Source organism: Pteropus vampyrus, unplaced genomic scaffold, assembly GCF_000151845.1.
Source record: "Pteropus vampyrus isolate Shadow unplaced genomic scaffold, Pvam_2.0 Scaffold323, whole genome shotgun sequence".
In the NCBI taxonomy this organism is placed as follows: Eukaryota; Metazoa; Chordata; class Mammalia; order Chiroptera; family Pteropodidae; genus Pteropus; species Pteropus vampyrus.
Genome location: NW_011889104.1, coordinates 1033832 through 1056810, shown reverse-complemented (window position 1 = coordinate 1056810; position 22979 = coordinate 1033832). Strand labels below are relative to the sequence as shown.

At 41.4% G+C, this 22979-nt stretch overlaps 1 protein-coding gene across 1 annotated transcript in view; it reads right to left on the bottom strand.

Moving 5' to 3' along the window:
• ZC3H6 (zinc finger CCCH-type containing 6) overlaps window positions 1-22900 on the bottom strand; it is a 44232-nt gene extending 21332 nt beyond the window's left edge. The window contains exons 1-3 of the mRNA XM_023521914.1: window positions 22196-22900; window positions 6956-7136; window positions 389-511 (exon numbers count right to left, since the gene is read on the bottom strand). Of these exons, the coding sequence (XP_023377682.1) occupies window positions 389-511; window positions 6956-7136; window positions 22196-22248 (357 nt within the window). The 5' untranslated portion in view covers window positions 22249-22900. The remainder of the gene's footprint in view (window positions 1-388; window positions 512-6955; window positions 7137-22195) is intronic.
• Between the last annotated feature and the right edge of the window lie 79 nt (window positions 22901-22979).

Below are 22979 nucleotides of genomic sequence, written 5' to 3'. Positions count from 1 at the left end.
ACTCAGCCTTGAAAAGGCAGGAAGTGCCGGCACACGCCACCAAACGGATAGGCCCTGAAAAAAGCTATGATAAGTGTAGTAGGCCACACACAAAGGGACAAATTCTATATGGTTCCACCTGTTTGAGGTCCTTTGAGATGGCAAGTTCATAGAGACAGCAACTACAACAGTGGTGACCAGGGGCTGAGGAGGGGATGCGGTGCTATTGCTTACTAGGGACATGGCTTCTGTTTGGAGTGATGAGAAAGTTCTGGAGGTAGATGGCAGTGATGGCTGGCTGCACAACACTGTAAATGTGCTCAGTGCCACTGAACTGTTATGTTTTAAAATAGTTAAAATGGTAAATTTGATGTTATGTGTATTTTTATCACAATAAAAAAGGCAATACCTGAGGAAATGGAATGTCATACTCCCTGTAGAAACCAGTTCTTTTTTTGTGGGAACTTTCTGTGTGCTCAACATCTGAGTCAAGGCTGTAGTCTGAACTATCATCGCTGGATGGAGAATTATGCTAAAAGAAGGAAAAAGAAAGAGGTTACATTTGCAAAAGGAAGAAAATCTAACTAGTAACTAGGTAAGCCTGCTTCAGCCAGAGGTGCCAGGTGATCGATCATCTTATCCAACAGGTTTGGAAGTGTTAACTGGAAGCTTCCTGCTCTAGAGGCCACCAGTACCCCAACTTCTCTAAACACCTCTGAGAAAAAGGGCACCTCGTCACCCCTGTGGCCCAGGGATGTCACACAAAAAACACGGCGCGTCTGTGCACTTTCACTTAATATTACAGGTAAACATTTTGTTACTGTAAAATCTTCCAAAGTATCATTTAAATTGGTTGCTATGTACTATCTTCAGTAAATCACCCTCTCCCTATTGGATGTGGAGGTGTTTGTGGTCAGTTCTGAAGGAGAGGAAGGAACTAGCTAGCTGGCCAAAGAGACACAGAGAATACAAAAGCAAAACGTGTGAAAAGGATGGTATGGTGCGGGAAGTCTAATTTTCTTGGGAGTACATAGCTTTTACCTTGGGGAAAAAAAATTGATTATTTTTTTTGGACTGTATTCAAAGACTCGTGAAGTTTTTTTCTGACTTCTTGAATTACTGAGTAGATGCTCTTCAAGCATTTTTCAGAAACACGCTGCCTGCTGCTTGGGACATTTGCAAGGTGGTAGGACCCCCAACCCCCCGCCCCGCCCCCGTCTTGATGCAGGCTGCTCTGCCCTGCCCTAAGTGCCCAAGGCTCTGTCCTCGCCTGTCCCCTTGAGAGACCACTCTGTGAAAGCTTCAGTTCTCACTGAACTTTTAAAACCACTCCCAGGAATACATCCTAATGGTAACTTCTTCCATTTCGGCCTCAAACTCATTATTTCTCCATTAAAACTCATTATATCTCCATTAAAATCTGCTACCCTTTCTTCTCAACAAGGACGGCCTACCTGGCTGGCATTCATTTGTGAATAATGGTGCCATACTCCTAGGCTGAGAGTGTGGGTAACATCTCTGACTCTCGCCCTAGTCCTGTTTCATTGGTCACTTCTACAGGGTTTCTGCGATTTGTTTGTTCTTACCACTCTCACTACTGCAAACATGGATCAGTCTCTTACCCTGTAAACCACCAAACAAGCTCCAACACAGTCTGTCTGAAACAGCACGTATAGTACCAATATCACACAGCACGATAGCATTGGCATGAGGATGACATCGGCAAGACTGCACACCAACCATCATCTCTGGCGGTGAGGTCACAGGGCCTTCTCTTTTTATTTGTCATAACTGATTTTTAAATAATCAACTTCCTGTTGGTTTGGTAACCATGAACAAACTGCACACGAATGGGCTTCCATGGGCCACTCGAACAAGCAAACTGTCTCCTGGACCATCTGCCTCACACCTCAAGCTCCCAGCCCCTCTGGTTTCTCATGCATATGAAATGCTCCCACAGCCTCCAATCACGGTATTTCATCACTGGAAACATGTTCTTCTCTCTCCTTTTCAAATCCCATTTTATGTCCACTCTCATCCTTACTTTCTCCCTTTTCTCACTATGTTTATATATGTTGTTTGAACTGCACAACTAGTACACTGCAAAATGTCTAACTTTATCTTGTACTAGTTAGCGCTTTATTACATACCACTTTCTTTGATAATTGTCTTACGATTGAGATCAATGTCCCTAATCTCACCAAATAAAATCAAAGCTCTTAGTAGACAGAATTATGTATTTTTCTTCTTTAATCATAGCACTAACCAATAAATTCTTATGTATTACCTGATTATTTCTGGCTCATTGGAGAGTTTACAGACAAATAAATTAACAAATATTACAGGGAGAAAGTTCAATAAAGTTAACTTGAGGGTGAAGGGTTCTGAGGACCAGGGACTGTGTCCAGGAGGGAGAGGTATTGATCTAAGCCCTCCTGCCTGAGCTCCTGTCATCTTCTAACTAGACCGGATGGAAGATGAGACCCCTCCAGGGCAGCCAATAAGAGAGAGGCCTTGGTGGCCAGCAAGAAAAGACTGGTACAACGTCCTGTTACATTTCTAACAGAGGTTACAAGTTTTCTGACAGCAAAATGGATGCTGGAATGTATCTTCTTAAGTCATGTCACTTGCTTCCTAATGAAAAATTAAAATTTGTACTTTGAAACAACAGGTAGTTATCTGTGGGTTCAGCAGAAATGGGTCCTTCCTACTCCCATGGGATCTCGTGCTTCTTGTCCTAGTTCTGTTGGACTGCAGACCCTTGAGTGTGTGTATGTCGGCGGGGGGGCTGGGGGGTGAGGGGAGGAGCGGGGGTGCAGACTGTCAGTTAAAAGGACACACTTATCGAACATTTACATTTTTATGTAGACAGGTTTATTGGTTCCTCAGTGTTCTGGGACCTCAGATCATGGTTAAGAAAGGCTCTCTGCTCCCAGGTGGAGGGCTTCACCCATGTTTTATTCTGATACTTGTGCAGTTTCACTGTTTCACATTTGAATCTTTAACCTATCTGGAATTATCCGTGATGCGAGAAATGAACCACATTTATGTCCATGTCACTATCCAAGTCTTATTAAAAGTGCATCTCTTCACACCATTTCAGATGCCCCCAACCACACACTAACCCTCACGTGCCTTTAGTCTCTTTCTAAGTTGTCTCTGCTGCCCCAGCGTCCGGCCTATCTTCCCACACCTGATATCGCATCACTCCCATAACCAAGGCTTCACTGTGCTGTGGTATGCAAGGGTCACCCCACGCAGTCTTCCTTTTTGGGTTTTCCTATCTATTTTTGGTGGCAGTTTTAAAGACAAGTCCATAAATCCATCATTCCTCCTACCCTCAAGAGGTGGAAACTGATTCCTCTCCCCTTGAGTATGAGCCAGATGTAGAAATTCGTTTCCAGCAACTAGAAACTCAGAAGCAGTGGCCTGTGGCCCCCGGATGAGCTCACAGAGACTCTAGCTATGGCCACGGGTCTCCCTTGCCCTCCCACTTTTGGTCCTCTTGTTGGGGAGGAGGCCAGCTGACACCACGAGGATGCCAAGGCAGCATGCAGAGGTCCACCTACAAGGGACAGCGCCTCGCCAGAAGCCATAGGTGCACTGGGAAGAGGATCGTGCCTCAGTCGGGCCTGCAGGTTACTGCCACCTTACAAGAGATGCCAAGCCAGCCCACCTTGTTAAGCATGTCCAAACTCCTGACCCCCAGAAACGGGGAGGTGAATGACTGTGGGTTAAGTCACCGAACAGTGTGCCAGCAGTCACTACCAGATCATTGTGTCTGTCTGAAGGGCAGCAATGGCTCTGGGACGAGGTAGTGGATGGGAACGAGGACTTCAGAGGCATGTACGGGGAAGACTAAGCTGCACTGAATGACAGTTAGTAAAACTTTGGATTCTGAGGCAATTTAAAGGAAAGTGAGATGTCTTACTAAAACTGAGAAGAGGGAGAGCCTTGCTGTGCAGTGGTAGGAACTCAGTTACATGCAGAAACACGGAAAGCAGAGATTGTGAGATGAACCAGATGCTTGGGGTCAGGATCTCCAAGTGCAATGTCGAAAGTACCTGCCCTGGAGGGAAGGTGGATAAATTACGGCAAGGCTGTTACAAAAAGGAGCCAAGATGGGACGGTTCTCAAAGTTCTTAGCCTCAAAACATCTAATTTTATTTTTTATTTTCCTTTTTCTTCTTGATTTGTTTGGCCAGTGATTCATATATGTTGTTGATCTTTTTAAAAAAAAAAAACTTTTTTCATTCTAATTCATTAAGTTCTGCTTGTAAGTTTATTGAGTCCTTCCATTTCTTTTGTCTCACTTTGCTGTTTTCTAGCTTTTAATACTATAATTCTATAATTTCTCTTCTGATAATCGCTTTTGCTAGATTTCATAGATACTTATATGTCAAGGTTTTATTATCATTACTTTCATGAAATTCTGCAGTTTTAATCTGTTTCCCTAATGTTCCACAGGCGAGTCACAGCAACAGTGTGAATCATAAAACAGAAAGGCACTTTCATTTTTTGACTGTTACTAACGTCTAGTCTCATTGCATTGCGGTTTAATGTTATTCTTTGTTACTTCTACTCCATCAAATTAACTGGAGTTTCTTTGTGCCCTACGACACAGTTTGTCTTTACGGATATTCCAAGTAAACTTGAGAGGGCAGTGTGTTCTCAGCGTTCAGAGCTCCCTACACATTTATAATACTTCCTTAATATCCTCACCACTTTTCCATCACTTGATTACCTTTTTAGGTTAACACAGATATTCTGGTGCATTTCCTGTTATTCATGTGTTCCTGTTTCTTCTCGTAGTTCCTACAGTTCCTGCTTGATGAAAGTTATGTTTGGGGAGATGTAAAATATTAATAATTGATATCTTCATTGTGAATTGTAAGCTTTAACATTATAAAACGTCCTTCTTTGTTTCTCTCAATGCCTTTATGACCTAAATTTTTTTCAGATATCAACACTGTGATTTCTGCTTTCTCTTTGCATTTGCCTGGTATAGCTTTACCTATTTTTAAAATCTTTCTCTTGTGCATAGCTTACAGTTGAATTTTGCATTGTTGGGGGGGTATATCTTTTGGTATTTAGAAAGATTTGTGCTTTTGTTTCAATTATTCCCTTCATACTGCCTTTTCCCAATAACCTGAGTCCTTGTCCTTTCTTTGAATACTATTTGTTTATTAATAGAACCAATATTGAAAAAAGGCAGTAACCTCTTTTACTTTCTCTCTTTCATTCCCAGGATAATAATTTGAAGTTTAATCATTTAGTCTGAGTTTTACAAGTACATACATGTGTGTGTGCGTGTGCGTGCGTGTTATTACTCTCTTTTTCAGTCATTTAGGTTTTCTGAATTTGTTCTCTAGTAGATCCTATGGCAAGGCTCATGATAACAATATTTCCTGAGTTCTACTATAGATAGTGTTTCTGAAGACTTTCTATTTGAAGGTCAGCATTCAGCTGTATATAAATCTATGGCTTACATTATATTCTGGCATAAAATGGTGATATTGAAATTTGTTATATAAATCTGGTTTTCTTTTCTTAATAAGGGACTTGATCTTTTTTCCTAGATAACCAAATAACTTTCCCCCCAATTCTTTTATGCTGTTTGATCACAGTCTCTACCATTTTGTTAAATTTTTAAATCATTTTGAAATATTAAGTTTTTCATGTTTTGTGGACAGTTTTTCTTCTCTAGGAGAATATTATTCTCTTCATTATTCTCTTTCTATAATAACAACTTCCATGAAATGTGATCATGGTCTCACTTGTGCTCAGGTGTGAAAAGAGGAAGGGGACAGGAAGCTTTCATAGCGTCGCTTCCCCAGGGCTGTGTCTTCTGCAATTGGCTTGAAGCCCTAAAACACACACCCTGAGATGCAGCACCCCTGCTTCTGTCCCCATTCTCATCTGGCCATTTCTTTCCTTGGCCCTGGCACACTTGTCCTCTCAGTTCAGATTCTGCTCCCAGCAGTCATGTCCTGGGAGTGGGGCTCTGTGCCCAGAAAGAGATTGGGTGATAAGCGTTAGGTGTTCATGAGGCCCATTCTGTTGCAGCACCATCCAGCTTAACGTGGTCTCCTTATGCTTACCTGTGAACTAGGACTGGAGAAGCATCCCCAGCTTCCACTGCTGTTCTCAGTTGGGCCCAAAGGTTGTCCGTGTTCACTGGGGACTCTGCCATCTGAGACGAACACCTTTTGGCAATCTGTTTTCGGGAAGCTCCTTTACCTTTCCTCAGCTCCATTTCACAGTTGCTGTCTGTGGTTTGGTCTTATCCATTTGTTCTTCTGACATATGTGGGGATAATGCCTTACTTTTTCTTTTTGTAGGTGTTGCCAATGAATTTTGCACTTTGCTATGCTAATTGCTCTGTCTCTATGGCGGAAATTCAGGGAATTTCAAAAACTACCCCACCACCTGCCAACCTCCCCTGAGTTCTGTCAGCACAGGCTTCCTTTCTTCTCCTCCTGAACCCACACTATCTGTCCAGCACCCTGCTATTTTCTCGATAGCATTTGCTTTGCATTTGTTTACTGTCTCTCTCCTTCCCTTTTCAATGTAATCTCTGTAAGAGCAGAGACTGTTTCACTCATTACTATAACCCCCAGCACACAGCAGAGACCTCCACAGCAAGCCAGTGAGTGAATGAATGAATGGACAATGTCAATGGCATTAGTCAGCACCTGCAGAGAATGAAACTTTTTTTCCTTTAAGCTTCAGCATCCTACAAGCTATCATCAATTAAAGACATTTTAATTCGCATTAAAAGCTACCTTGCTTATTTTTTGAATCCTTAAGATAATCTGTATAATCTTCATGTTCAGAGAATTTACTAATCATATAAATAAAAAGATCTAATCTATATGTTTTGTAAGAAAATAGGCAATGATTTATAATTTCTAATTTTTGTTTTTTATGTTTCATAAAAATTTAGCAAAAGACTAAGAAGTAGATTTTGACTGACCTTGTGTTTCTCACGTTTCCGCCTTTTGGATTTTTTCTTCTCTCTTTCTTTCTTGTGTTTTTTTCTTGACTTTCTGTAGGCTTTCTCATTTTTCTGCTTCTCATTCTGTTTTGCCTCCTGTTCTTGTGTTTCTTCGAATCCTGCATCATCTATTTCACCATCTTCTAATTCACCATCTTCTCTGTAGAAGACAATGAAAATTTTGATTTTCAAATGTTAATTCCAAATCAGATCTTATAGAAGTATTTCCAAAAGAAAAAAAGCGTGCACCAAGAATTTTAAATTATACTGATTTAGATCAGGATTGGCAAACATTTTCTGTAAAGAAAGGGCCAGAAAGTAAGTATTTCAAATGTGCAGGCCACATATGGTTTTTATCACAAATTCTCCTCTTCTTTAAAAACAGCCCTTCAAAAATGTAAGAACCAGTCTCAGTGGCCAAAGGTTTCCGACCTGACTGGAATTAAGATTACTGGTTCTCACAAAACGAATGCACGAGTGTAGTTCTATCCCAACGTACTACAGCAGTTACTGTCCACTGAAATGCCTTTTAAAAAAGGGAAACTAAAACACCTAGGAAGCAAATACTCTTAACTACAGGAAGACATGTTTAATTTAGGGGCCCGCAGACAGCTATAATAGTCATAAAAGCAATCTACATTAATTCTCAATAAGCAAAAACATTTCAAGAGGTAGGTAACAAAACCTTAGCCACAAAACCAAAATAGTAAATTTCTCAACTTGAATCTGTAAAAAATACTCATAGTAAAACCATAAATCTAATTCTACTTTCCAAATACTCGTATCTTGGCTATTATGGAGGCCAAATCCCTGAAACAAACCTTTTATTGATTATGACATTTTTATAGTTGTAGGAGCCAAAATGTTCATTAATAGTATTTTTGAGTGCAAATTAACCAACTGATCTACGTGGGAAAACAAATACATAAAATAATTTTAACATTTCATCCTGCTTCCATACTGTTTGAAAAAAATGCAAACTACAAATAGTAGATGGTGCAGAAAGACAAATATCTTTGTGTGACTGGAAGTAAATGAGAAGCACCCAAATTGCTACAAGTCTTCAATGGTGATTTGATGTCTCACAATCGCTTCAACAATGCATGGGGGATGGAGGAGCTGGTAATTGCAGGATGGCAGGATGCGTAAATGAGGGCTCATGTTACTACTCTCTCTACGCGTGTTTGAAGTTTCCTGTGATAAAAAGGTATGGACAACTTGCTTCTGACCCGAGGAGGATGTCAAAACTCCCAGATATTGCGAAAAGGCCTTCAGAATCAAGCCCTTGCTTGCCAGGCTACTGTCTTCATTGCCAAGCCTGAAGGACACCTTAAAGACTCTCGTTGCCCTGCACCTCTCCGTACACCCCCCTTCTCCTGACCGATCCCATGCAATCTTTAGGACACAGTACAGATGTCACTTCCTCCAGGATGCCTCCACTGACTACCCTGGTTTAGGTGGGGTGCCCTGTCCTGAGTTCACCCTGATAAGTCTCATTTCATCGCTGCGCTCTACACATTGTGTTCGAATGACTTGCTCACTGGCTGGGGAAAGCCGGGTATGTGGCTATCTGTCACTGTTTCATCTCCAGTCACTGGCATGGCGCTTGCTGTTGACCGAAGGACTGAATGTGTGACCTAACCCTCACCACTGCAGAAGTGGCTGTGATGTCAATGTTATTTCCCTGTCTCTATTATACAATCAAAGAGGTACCTATGTGCTTATGTGAACTTAAAAATTTCTGGGGAGGCGGGCTTGGCATTCTGGCTGTTTTAATTAAAAAAAAACTGTTAATTTTTATAATATTATAAAACCTTATGACCCAAGAAAAATGAGTACATATATTCCAAAAAATAAGTATAAGAATGTTCTCAGCGGCTTTAGGCTAAGAAAACTATATGTTTCAAAGACTACAAACAACTCAAAGCTCCATAAACAAATGACTGGATAATTAAGTTGTGCCTTATTTATATAATGGAATACTATAGAGCAAAAAAAAAAAAAAAAGTACCACTATACACAATATGAATGAATCTCACAGATACAATTACAAGTAAAAGAAGCCAGCCACAAGTGACTACTATTAGGTTCTGTTGGTAGGTGCCACAACTCCATGGTGATCTAAGTCAGGGTAGTGATGACCTCTTGGAGAGCTGTAACTGACAAATGGTGTACAGAGGAGCCTCCTAGGTGTCGAGATACTCTGTGTATTATCTGTGTGGTGATTGCTGTAGATACACAGCATATGTAAAAATTCGTCAAGTTGCACATTTAAGAACTGTGTGCTCCACTATCTATATTCACACCACAGTAAAATTTAAAATACAAACAACAAAACTCTACCAGTGTTCATTTTTACCACTTCTCCTCCAACTTGAGCTCCTTAAAGCATTTTTATATCTGGAAACCACTAATTCTTATTCAGTACTTTGACTAGAGCTATTTAAATACACAAAGTACTCAAGCTAAAAATGCTGCCTAGAATTTATGGCCTACTTCACAATAAAGGCCTTCGCTGTGAAATATGGGACATTTACATTTGTTATTCAACATAAAACTGAAAGTTTTTAAAAGTTTTCTTTCTTCTCTCTTAGCCTATTATTTCAGCATTCATACAATAAAAAATTTAAACATGTCAATTTAATGTGCGGTTACAAAATGGGAGAGAACATGGAAATAAGGAACAATGATCTATACTTCTCTAAACATCTTCCAAATGCTTTGGGCACATGTGGAAAGCCTGTGTGACATAAAAGGAAAGAGAAGGAGACTAGACGGGAAGAAAACTGGATTGTAAGTCTCTTTCTGTCACCAAAATAAAATACAGCTTCCTTAACAGAGCATCTGCTGATGTGTCAGCTGCTCATTGAGCTCTGTGAAAAATCAAAAACAGAAGAACAGATAGAAGTAATTAAGGGTGCTGGCATTCTCTAGGTTTTGAACTAGCTCAACACTATCTTTAAAGCTGTTTTGTTTACTAACCCCAATATAATTTTTAAAATTCAGTAAATCAAAAAGAGAAGTTCCTCAGTCAATTATATACGGATGACTTTTATTCATGTAAAAATAATGGAGTGATTATGTCTTTTGGAAGAGTCACATGTATGTTTGTGGACAGGTAAATAAATGTCCAGTTAATAAAATTATTTTTACGAGATTTTCTCTCTCAGGCAAATCCAGAGACAGGAAGTAGACTAGGGTTCCAGTCCTGCCTCTCAGCCTCACACTGCCTCTGTAGGCTGGACAAACCATCTCACCCCTCACACTCAGTCTCGTCCTCAAGATGGGATGGGCCAGTCTACCATGCAGAGCTGAGGACTAAGTGGGACAAGGCTAGGTGCCCACTTAGCACTGTGCCCAGCAGACAACCCTCGTTTCCTCTCCTCTTGTGATTTATCTGAAACAGATATATTTGCATAAAATGGGTACTCTAGACTACAGGTACCGTCACCAAAATTGGGAAGGTTATAAATCCAAGAAGCATGAGTTCTAAGAAAAATTTCCCTTATTTTCCATTGGAGAATAGCAGTGAAAAACTGTGCCAAATGGGGAAAAGGGGAAAGGAAGAGAGAAGTGCTCCTGAGGGCACTTCTATTTATCCTATCATCAAGCAACACAACCGTGGTGTGTGCAGAAGCTCCCATACTTCCAAAGTCTCCTGAATGCAACAACATGAGTGTTCAGTGACTAGGGTGACAATAAGTATTCACGATGTCCCACAATAACTTAGAAAAGGATAAATCACAACTATTCAGTAAGACGGGAAATCATGCCATGTATTTAGAGTTCCTTTACAAATATTTACAATAAAATTGGTTTCAGATAAAGTATCTGTTCATGTTTAATTCCCTGCCCCTATCCAATGCCAGACAGAAGAGGTGCTGCTGTATATTAACCTATGAAATTAAGAATTTAAAAATATATCCTTAAACTTGTATGTTTGAGATCATGAAAGCACTCCATCCCTCAAACTTCTTTTATGCCATAAGCAGAGACCATTACATGACAAAACTGTGAATTTGCTTGCCATAGTTTTTCTTAAGACTTTTAAAAATTATCTTTTTATATTTCATTTACTATCTGGGATATCTCACTAAGCTAAAATTCACTTACTTTCATTTCGTTTCAGTTCATCCTCTGGATTTAGGCTCTCTAGTATAGACTAGACAAGCTAAAAATTCAACAGAAATAAAACCCAGCAAATAAAATACCCTTTGAATATGAAAGCCAGAAAGCAATCTTCTAGAAATCATGATGTCAAAACAAAAGTTGAAAAAGTCTCATTGGAGGAGCCTACACTGAGCCACGTGAAACTGCCTTTGACCCAGTAATAGCCAAAAAGGACACTTGGTCTGTTAAGTGTTCAATATCCCAAATTACTGATAGAAGAATAACCATAATATGAGGTACCAGGGCTCCAGGATTTGGAAAGTGTGATGGGAGTATTATTTTTGAAAAGTTTCCAAAACTAGGCTTTGGTGTAACTATCAAGCAAAAGCATGTTTCTTCATTGTGCCTTGGCCAGCTTCAAGTCATTTCTGGTGTTCCTGCATGACCAGGGATGAATGATCGTTAGGTTAGCATTATCCAATCTATGTAACAAGATCATAAAAAATAATGCCACATCATTTAAATTTACTGTTAGTATCTGCATATTCATTTTCCAAGGTACGACTTAGAATAAGACTCCTCTTGTGTGCTTTATATATTAAAATTTTATCAATTAGATGAAGTACGAATGTACAGTAATGCAATAGAAAACTGTTGCAATTAATGGTGATTATAAAGGCTACTTTATGAAGAAAATAAAGTTCTCAAATAGCCAAATAGAGTAATATTAAGTTAACAGAATGAGTTAGTTGATGACTTTAGTAAGAATATTATATCCTTTCTGAGCTGACAAATTTTTAAAAGCAAAAAATAAAAATAAGAAAAATTTTATGGTGTAATTCTAACTTTGTTCAATTATTATTTGGCACACTAGTACTCATAACATTCAACAAAATGACCTGTAAAGATGATGTTTAATTTTTAATTATTTAATCCCATTAACTTTTCAAGAAAAAAAATCCTATTTGGGAATGCACATCTGTTGTGTATGAATTAAAAACAGAATGTATGTTAACTTTGCTACCTCAAGATTTCATGAGAAAACTCCAAAGTTGTGTGCAACATAATCAATTATCTTTGCTCCACATATTTTAAAAATATATAAAAAAGAAAATGTTAGAGGGAAAAAAAGGTTCCCCACTCAATATCTTGTCTTCCGCTGATCTCAGCTAAAAGTGATCCTGCTCAGCACCTATCGTGTGCATGTACCACAGCAACTGCAGGGGTGAGCCAGCCACAGGCAGGGCTGGAAATTACCGTGGCTGCCCTATAATTAATATCCTGTTCTTTAAATTAGACTAAAATTTCTAAAAATAAATTATAATAATTTTAAGAATAATACTTCAGATTAATTCACATATTCCAGGTATTTACTATAGGATGATGATACTGGTTTCAGCCCCAGGTTTGGTCAAATATTGGTTTTCACACTTGGACCTTTAACATGTTTGGATATATTTATACAGCCAAAATACGTAGGGATTTCTTATTTAAATGCATTATTCATTTGTATTTTCATTAGCTTACCCAAAATGTAATTCTTAAATATAGACTCCTATGTACTCCGAGGATGTAAAAATTGACCTGCAACCTCCTTTATGGGCCAAAGGGTAGAAGCTATGAAGAACTCAACCCCACACACAAGTAACAGTGGTCTGACAACATTTTATTGTCAACTGCCATAATCAAGGAAACTTCAAGCAAAAGAGGTATTGGCTTTTGTGATCTCTATGCATTTTCAACGAATTTCCTTGACGGGTTGAAACTTGTGTATTTCATAGCTAAAAAATCTGCAGATCTACGTTAGATTTATTTTAAATTCTCTTAAAATATGTGAAAAATTAATATTCTTTATAAATTTTAATGTTTTAAGATTTAGAAAAATGCTTTGTCATATAAGGTAAATTAATGAAGAACTAGGATGAAATTGCTTATGATGAAGTAATATCTCAAAAAAACCTGCCCAAAGCCTTTTAAGTGCCCAAAACCCAATCCAGCAACTGATACCAGATGTACTATCATGGAAAGTCTGGAAACCAAACACCGTGAGATACAGACTGATTCTGACTCAGCTGCTGAGTCACCCTGGACAAGTTATTTACCCTCTGCATATGTTTCCTAAACTACAAAATGAAGATGTTAGCATCTGTTCCATCTATATGGACCAAATGAACTAAAGTACGTGAATTATAAAGAGCAATATATGTAAAATATCGAGTATCATGAGTTCTAAACCTAGGTTATTTTTCTACTGCTTTTTATAAATATTGTTACTGATTTTCATATGGTTTCATGCTATAATTTTAATGATAATTAACTTAGGACTCCCTTTGAAAACTCTTTGGGATTTGCTTTGGTCATGTGTTTGCTATTCAAGAATGTGGCTATGATTTATGAAAATTTAGGTATTAAGACCGTTCATTTGAAGTATTAATGTTAAGCCATGGACTCGCATTAAAAACAGAGCAAAGCAAAAAATACACATACAAAATAATTTTCCAACAGGGGAAGGTCACACTTTGCCAAAGGCAGTAACAACCTGTTGAAATAATCGGTAGTCAAGGCCACGCAATGACTACTATCTGGGTCCGCACATGGCATTGGCAGTCAAGTAGTACCTCCCAGGGCCCAAACACCTCAAAACCGATACTGGAAACGAGAATGCCCTCAGAAAGCTCAGCCATAAAACTGAAACAAGACGAACGAGAACAGAGATTATCAGGAAGTCAAGCACACAGGACCAAGTAAAAGATGACTAAATTTAAGATATTAATATGCAATGGAAGAAAATGATCTATCAGAAAGGAGGGTTGGTTAGCAATGCAAGTGACAGAAAAGGAGATGTGGAAGAAAGTGTGCCAGTGCCATGGAAGCACTGCCCAGGAGAGAGGATACCCTGTAAGGCAGATGGATGCAAGTGTCTGCTTGGCAGACATACCGTGGGATGGAAAATCACGTTATTGGAGCCTGATGCCATTTAACATTACGGTCATTATAACCAGCTCCCTAGTCCCAATTCCATGCTCTTATTCCCTTGGCAACCTTTGATGATTTGGTTTTCCAGCTATCATTGTACATGGAGAGAATATATTCCCTGATGCAGACAGCTAATGCTCATTTAACATGACCCAGCTGGCATTTTGACACACACATACACATTCTCACATTCTCTTGTGATGGGGATGTTTGTCAGCTGATAAAAGTGTGGGCTCTGGAGTCAGATATTTGAGTTCCTGTTGATTTACTCTGTGACCTTGGAAAAGTTATACATTTCTCAGTGTGTTTCTTCATTTTTAAAAATGGGAAATATGTCCTAGGGTTGCTGTGAAGATTAAGTGGAATAATTCATGTGAAGCACTTAAAACAAAGCCTGTCTCATAGTAACCACTAAATAAATGTTAGCCATTTTTATTACTTTTGAGCATGAATTAACATCGTCTGATCAGCTTCTGAATCTGAAAATCTAAAGCAGGGCCACTGAGATGTGCAGTTCCAGGAGGCATCTATGCACAAAGGAATATGCTAGCGGCCTTGGCCTAGAGCCTGACCTAGTGGACTCAAGGTCACCACCATCTCTCTGAAGCTTTTTGGTAGCCAGATTGCCAGCCAGTTCATCCAGGTGAAAACATAACTCCGTTGTGTAACAAGAGGCCACAAACTCAAATTCCTGTCAGCAGGCAGGTCCTCTATGGAGTGTAGCAGCCCCTGGGTGCTGAGTTTGCACAGAAAAGTGTGAAGGCTAGGGCTGTGGAGGGTGGAGAACTCGAGTCAATCTTGATGGCCTTCAAATACAAATATTTTTAAACATCCTGTCAGGAACCACAAGGTGGGCAGATGGTAGGCCTGAAGGCCACCTGTTTGCAAATCCTGCAGCATTCTTTCATTAAGATTTTTAAATGTCCTAGTTTAGTATATCCTGAAGCCGATTTTCAACCCTTACTTTCCTTTACCTGCTCTGTGTTCATCCCTTCCTTGAAGATTTCTCTTCTTGGCTTCTAGAAAATTTGTCTTCTTTGAGGTCTACTACACATGCCTGGGTGATCACGTCACTTCAACAACATCTCTGCTGAAAACTCTTCAATCTTTATTTCCAGTTCTGTCAACTCTAAGAAACATCTTATGAACTTTGACTTGTCTGCTCTCGCATTGCTAATGCTTTCATGAGGTGCTCATTACCTAGTCTCTAGACTTTTACAGTAGCTTTGATTCATTGCCTTCTCTCATGATCCACATCCATCCAGCAGCAAATCCAATTGTTTTTACCACAAACCATATCCCAAATCCAACCATTCCCACCTCCCTGGCCTAATCCATCATCACCTGTCACTCAGATTACCACTACAGCTCCCCCTGCCACCCTTACTACTACCATGTGACTCCTCCTCCAGTGGCTCCCATCCCACTCAGTGAAACCCAGCTTCCTCAGGATGGCTACGAGTCCCTTGTGATCACCCGTTTGCTCATCCAGCCTCATCTCTTGCTGCTCTCACCTTGCTAATTCTCCACAGCAAGGCTACACTGCTCCCTCGCTTTCCATTTAATGACATGAGGCTCATTCCTGGCTCCTGAATTTTTCTACCTTGTTCACATTCTCTGGAATGCTCCGCCCCCGAGGTCCTGGCCTGGACTGCTCCCTTGTTTTGGGGCTTTGCTCAGATGTTACTTTTTCATGAAGTGCTTCCCTAAACACCCTGCTACAAGTAGAAATACTCTCCCTCCCCATATCCATAGGATGTCCCATCTCCCTTTCTCCTTTGTCATCACCTAATACATTTGTTTTTCATGTTTACTGTCTCTCTCTCCAAAGAAAATGTAAGCTCCATTAGGCGAAGGATTATTTTCTTTGCTGCTATCTTCCCCGAAGCCAGAATACATATTAAGTATTAGGTGCTCACCATTTAATAAAGTGGCAGAAAGCACCCTAACTTGTCCCCCTTCCACTGACCGCTCTTTCAGTAGTCCCTTCTCCCAGCCCCCAGGTATGCATCTGATCATTCTCCTAGTTAAAAAGCTTAGATGAGATTTTTCCATCCTTCAGGGCGAGAGCTCTAACTCATTGAAAGCTTTCCTCAGTCCCTGAAACATGCTGGACACGCACCTTATGCAAACACCTTTACTGTCCCTGCGTCTACCACACCATCTCATTTCTTCATGCTTCTCATAGGATTCTGTGTTGGCTTGGCCAAATTTACTCTTCTCTAGGCCTCACTATTCCATAATGGCCCTGAATGTCCCATCTGTGTCACCAATGCATTTGGTTCACATGTCCATTACACCTGGAGCTATCACTATGTATTTATCAACCTGCTACTCCATCTGGATCGTAAGATCCTGGAGAACAACAGTTCAGTGATGCATTCAGATCTGTTTCCCAGCACTCACCACACTGATAGGCACAGAAGTCTGCTGAATGAAAATTTAAAGAACAATTTAAAAGTGAATGAAAATATTTGCTTATCCAGGGTTAGGAAAACATCCTCCTAAGAGTCAAAGTGCTTTCCAACATCAAACCTGAATGTGATGTATAACTCGAGTTTTTTTTGCTAAAGAAAAACTCACTTTGATAGTTTTAATAAATTAACAGACTTGGTAATCAAAAATAAGTTAATGATAGTTTCAGATTTGCAAGATGAATTGAGTTCTGGCGACTGGCTGCATGTGAGTGCATCCTGCACTGAAAGTGGTTAAGATGGTCAATCTGTTACCCACATTTTACCACAATTAAGGATAAAATTAATTAGTGGCCCAGGGAGGGAAGGCATTTACTTCAGTAAACACACTAATTTACACAACAGATACTGTATAGAGCATCAAGTGACTTCCAATGTGAGAAAAGGAATCTGCAAATTTTTAAGTTAAAACTACTTACTTACTAAAGTGGGAAGGGAGATAGAGAATAATCTAGTTCAACTATCTGATTTCATAAGTAAGACAAATAATCATGAAGAAGAGAAGAGCATTAACCAAGTTAGAGGAACACCTAGGCTCGGAACCTTGGTTTTATCCAGAACGCGGGCCTCTTAGACTGCCAGTGCACACCACGCTAATAATTCAAGTGATGGGACTGGCACCCACTACAGTGTGTCCCTACATGGACCCCATGCAGTGACAAGGGTGCAGCGGGCAGGGGCTGCACACCCGCGTCCTGACTCGGCTCTATGTGGGGGTTCTTAGACAAGTTTTGCGCGTGGGGTGCTGGGGTGCTACCCTACCTTGTGGGCTTCATGTGTGCACCAAATGAGAGCCTTGCCACAAATGAGGAGTGTGAGCCTCTCCTCCATCCTCACCCTCCAGATTCTCTCAGGTAGTCTTAGCAAGGTCTCTCCATCGTTCTGTGAGGACTGGGACATACAAACCCCCACCGTTCTGACTAGCTGGGGTGTTCTTGTTTCGCATGAGGAAGAAAAGCAGGGAGAGGAGGGGAAGGAGGTAGGAAGGCTGTTCGCAAGGGGCACAGGGTGAGTAATCTCTCCCCAAAGGGACATCCGTACCTCCTATCAATTAATGACCAAGAATCCTAAGCTCTTAAGTTGTTCCTGTTAAAACTATTGTTTTCCCCAGTGTGGGCCCTTGTAAAGCTTTTCACCTTCAGCATATTTCAGAAAATTATGCAATAGTTACTTGAACGCATAATTATTTTTCTGACTCTACCACAGATCCCACCCCAAAGCAGGGACTCAGAGTACTTAGCCTTTAAGAGGTCTTTGTGAGTTTTAACTGGGTCAGCATCCAGTTGCAATATAAAGCTAGGGGGCTGGAGCTGTGCCTAAGAGAACTGGACTAGAGGGAAGAACTGAATGAATGAAAAGGACAAGAATTTTATCTCCCTTCCATGTCTCCCAACTCCTTCTCCATCTCTATTGTTTATTTCTAAGGTCCTAGGCAAAGGCCTCTGCTAACACTATGCATATGCACACATTTATTTACAAGTATTTTCATATTAATAACACTTTACAAAAACACATTGTTTTCACTCTAGGCATGAATATATTTAGAGGAAAGTACACCAAATGGGTATTTTTTTAAAAAGCTAAGTCATTTGGCAAACACATCTTGTGCAAAATGTTCACCATATAAAACATGTGCAAGAAAACATTTGTTAAAAAGGAGAAATGTGCATTCTGTGACTTTCCATTTACATTTAGAATCTCATTCGTATGTAAAATATAACAGTAACATTGTAATTTGCATAACCAAAGCAGTTGTAAATAAAAATCAGATTTAACTTTCTTCCTGCACTCACAGTATACCTTAATTTTCAGGAATGTCAGAAAAAAAAAAAAAAATCCTTGGGACAACGCCTAGCTCCACACACAATTCATACATGTTCATCACCTAATTCACAGAAAGTTTTATTACAGTATAAAATAACTATAACACGGAAGCACAGAGTATGTGAGATTTCCAAAGATTAGTCCATTTTCCCCCAAAACTTCTTATTCACCCGGGGAGCCTATTAAAAATACAGATTACCACAATTCTCCCCTAGAGATTCTGATTCAGTTGCTCTGGGCAGGACAAAAATCTTCATTCCTGAAAGTGTTTCTGATGATTGGCTAAGGTTGGAAAACATTGATCTAGTACAGTGGTTCTCAAATTGGCACATATTAGAATTACTCAAGGAGCCTTTAAAAATCTTTTAAACCCAAGATGAGGCTTAGACATGGAAATGACATTAACACTTTTTAAAATCTCCCCAGAGACAGAGAACCACTGATCTTGTAGAACTTGAAAAATTATTGTAGAACTCTCTAATCAATGAAGAAACTAGCTTGCTCAAGTTTGCAAAGCTAAGTGGCACCAAAGCTGGAGCTATTTCTCTTGACTCCTAGTTCACTTTGTTTTTGATGTAGTTTCATGTTAGTTGACAAAAAAAGGTGTGAAAAAGATAAACCGCCTCTTTTTGCCTCAGAATAATACTGCCACTTAACAGTTCAATAAATTAAGCTGGAGCTAACCTTTTTGTTTTAGAAATTACTAGAAAATATTTTTAGTCCTAATAAAAAGACTAAATATCACTACTACTTAATCTTTAGTTCCTACTAAGCTGTTAATATATCTTCCAAAGACTTCTTTAAAACTTTTTCTAATTCTCTATTTTAAAATTTCTAATTCTTTTTAAAGTCTGGCATCACAGTTCCTTACTAGCAAAATAATTTCAGTACCTGAATTTGGCAATATGGCTTCTTTCCTACATAAAATACATAATCCACATACTGAAGTGCTCTGTGAAGAGAACACATTCCCCTTTACCATATAAAAGAATTAACTTTAGGCTGCATTAGCAAAACCCCATCATCGGTTTGCCCATGGAGATTCAGAATGGGAAGCTTCTCATCATTTAACCCATTCCAAGAATTTTCTCATTTTAATAATATTTTTAAAAACTGTGAAAAATGTTTCAAGTGTAAGCCTATGTACTCAATTTTTAAGTTTTTTTCTTTTTGCGTTCTAAAAACTACTACAAGTTTAATTAATTTGCCTTCTGGCGATGTACTTTTAAAGTTGGACTATTTTTATCCTTTTCAAGGTTGCCAGATATTTATATATTTCAAATTTCTGTGATGTCCTCGATTTGCTTCTGGGTTTGGAATGCTCTCCCAAAAGCAGATCACATCACTCCACAGGAAGGCCTTTCGCAACCTGTACACCACCTAGGGCACAACGTACACTTTTGACTTCTTTCATTCCCGAAGGAGTAATTGCCAGATTCCAGGTTTTTAAGTATTCTACATAAGAATCAGACACAATGGATTCTAGTCATTTCAGTGAGGGATAGCTCTCCCTTTTTCTTAATCATTGAGATATCAATGTACAGTCACGTGCTGCTTAGTGACGGCGAGACACTTTGCTGAGAAAGGTCTCATTAGGCGCTTTGTGGTAGTGCGACCATCACAGGCCAGAGTACACAAGCCCAGACGGTACCGCCCGCGGCTGGGGCTGCACGTGCCCTACTTGCAGAGGACTGGCAGGCAGTGGTGTTTACGGCCGCAGTGCCGCAAACACGTGAGTAACCCTTGCCTGTGACATTGCCGCGACATCGCTATGCGACAGGGATTTTTCAGCTCCATTACTGTGTCATCTCATAGGCCTACTGCTGTGTATTTGGTCCACTGTTGACCCAAACGTCACTATGCGGCACAAGACTGTAAATTAAAAACCGAGCCCCAACGTCAGTCTGCGCAACTTAAATTCTGTGAACGCCCCAAACGTCTAACGGAACCGAGAGCCTCCACAGGCACGGCCGAATTAGAAAAATCAGACTCTGGGGGACAGGTTCCGACGACAGAGAGTGCTCGGAAAACCGGGCCAGACGAGGTCATCGGTGGTTTCCTCTTGAGGGGAAAACTGTGCTCCTCCGGCTGGAAAAGCCGAAGTCGTTGTGTTAACATTTTTAACTTTGAAACGTGCCATTTCAAATACATGGCCTTCCGGGGTTGCTTAAAAATTTCCTTAAAAAAAAAAAAGAAGATAAAAAAAAACCGAGCGTGTTTATTTCCAGGAGTGTGCTAGGGTGCCAGCCACAGACAACACCGGGCAGCACCGACTCGCGGCTGGTCCCGGCGGGCCCGGCCCCGGCCCGGGCAGGGGTCGCACGTGCGGCGGGCGGGGCAGGCGGGCGGGACTGGAGGGGCGCCGGCCACCCCCCCGCCGCCGGCCCGGCCCCCCGGGCGCGTCCTGCGCGGCGGCCCCGGAGACTTCTCGGTCATGCAGGGCCCGCCCGCCCCCGCCCAGCCCTTTCGTCCGACACACAGACAGACAAGGTTCCGACCTGCCGCGCCCTGCGTGTTCACAGTCTGTCATGTTTGGTCAGGAGCGGGGCGGGGCTGCGGGCCGGTCTGCGGGGCGCGGGACCCCGGCCGCCCGCCCGCCGCGGGGACGAGGCGGTAAAAACTCACGGTTACTAGTGAGCGACACAGACAGACTTTCCAGTCTGTTAACAACCACGCCAGAGAGATGGGCTCTCTGCAAACACTGCGCGCGGCCGCGGCCGGCGCCGCCGCGCTAGTCTCTATTCGCCGCCGGCGGCCGAGGCTCGGGAGCGGGCGGGCGGGCGGCGCGCCGCGACGCAGGGGTTTGGACAGTGGCCGTGGCGGTGACTGCTCCTCACCGACATGGCGGCCCCGGGAAGGCGCTCGACAAGATGGCGGCGCGCACCAGCCCGGGACTAGAGGTACGAGATCCATCCGCGCGCCGCGCCCCGCCCGTGGCCCGAGCGCGTCGGCCATTGGAGGACGCGGCCCGTCCATCACCTACAGGGGCGGGGTCTCGCCCTTTCTGCGTAGCTGCGGAGGCAGCTCGGTGGTGGGAATGGGTCAGCCGCGTCGTTCCGCTGCGAGAAGGCTGGGGAGGCCCAGAGGCACCCTGACAAGCCTGATTCAAAGGTTGTCCCTGGGCTGGGCTGGGTGGAACAATACAGGACGCGCGCTGTTCACGCGTCTTTCTAAAACACCTTGGTTGTCCAAATGATGGAGATGTACTTTCTCCTTCAAGGTTGTGGCGAGTATCTCTAGTATTCAGAGCTCAGAATCGCGTTTTGAGGAAGATAGCCTGGCGTGTAACTTGTTCTGATATTTCATACTGTTTATCTACCCCGTTATTAGCTAATAGAAGGAAAACAGCTAGTAAGAATTACATAACCTTTAAGTTATATAATTTTGTAAACTATTTTAACATTTAAATATAGAATATATATGAATATTTTATAAATACAGGCAAATGGCTATTACATTTCTTGACAGGAACGTGACCTTGAAAATCATTTCTGACTAGTCAGTGTTATTGCTTATATAGTATATTGCTTAGTTCTGGAGGAAAGTTCCTTTTGTCTTTGCTTAATGTGAATGAAAAAGGGAGATATAGTAGACCCGACAAGCTCAGGGCCACATGGCAGGCCTGGCAGGCTCAATGTCCCAAAGTAGCTGCGCAGGATTGTCTAATCACAAACTTCTAACTGTGCTGGGCGGTGGCTACCCCGTGTGACTTGCCCAGTTAGGAATTTGGGCAGGTCATGCCCGGGTAGTCACTGCCCAGCCCTGTGGCTTCCTTAGCAGACATCACTCTGCTTTGAGTGCTGTCCATTATTCCCACTCCTCTAGGATGACACACCTTTGAGATGTCAGCAGTCTTGTCCTACCCCTGGAAGGCACAGCTGCTGGCATCAGAGCACAAGACCTCAGGACCCCTTGTGACCTGGATGCAGGCACACCATCTCTATTCTTTAAATGTTAAGTGTTGGCTCTCTTGTACCCACCAATGGAAAGGAAGTCTGTGGCACCCATTTTGCTTTCTATCCAATCCCAGACACTTCCCAGCTTGGCTTCCTGCCTCTTCCCTGACTCACCACCAATGGATTTCCTGGACCTTCCTTACAGTCTCTCCTTTGATTTTAATGCAGACAAGGAGCTGGAGGACTGACATTCTCCCAGCTTTATCTCTTCCTGTAGAAACTACAACATTCTTGAGTTTAACTGTGACTCTGGTTAAGAAAGCTTTCCAACCACGTGCTAGCTTCTCTTCTGAATCCTCTTAGCACTTGATACTTTTTAATGGACTTTTCTGCCTAAAAGTTGTGTTTATTTTAAGCCCACTAGATGACAGTAACTCTACAAGTCCCGTAAGCTCTCCACACTTCTGTTTCCTTATCTGGAAAATGTGGAATAGACCCTATAGGCCTTTCCTTGTAGCGCTGCTGTGAGCATTAGGTGAGCCGAATGTAAAACAGGCCTGCTGTACAGTGAGCGCTCAAACCAATGTTAGCTGTTACTATTGCTCTTAGAAACACTGGGATTTCCATCAAAAGGAGACTCCTAAGGACTGAGCCTAAAAACTATAGTAACTTTGAAAAAAACGGGTCGGAAAACACAAGCATAAAATTAGGGCGGAGCCGCTG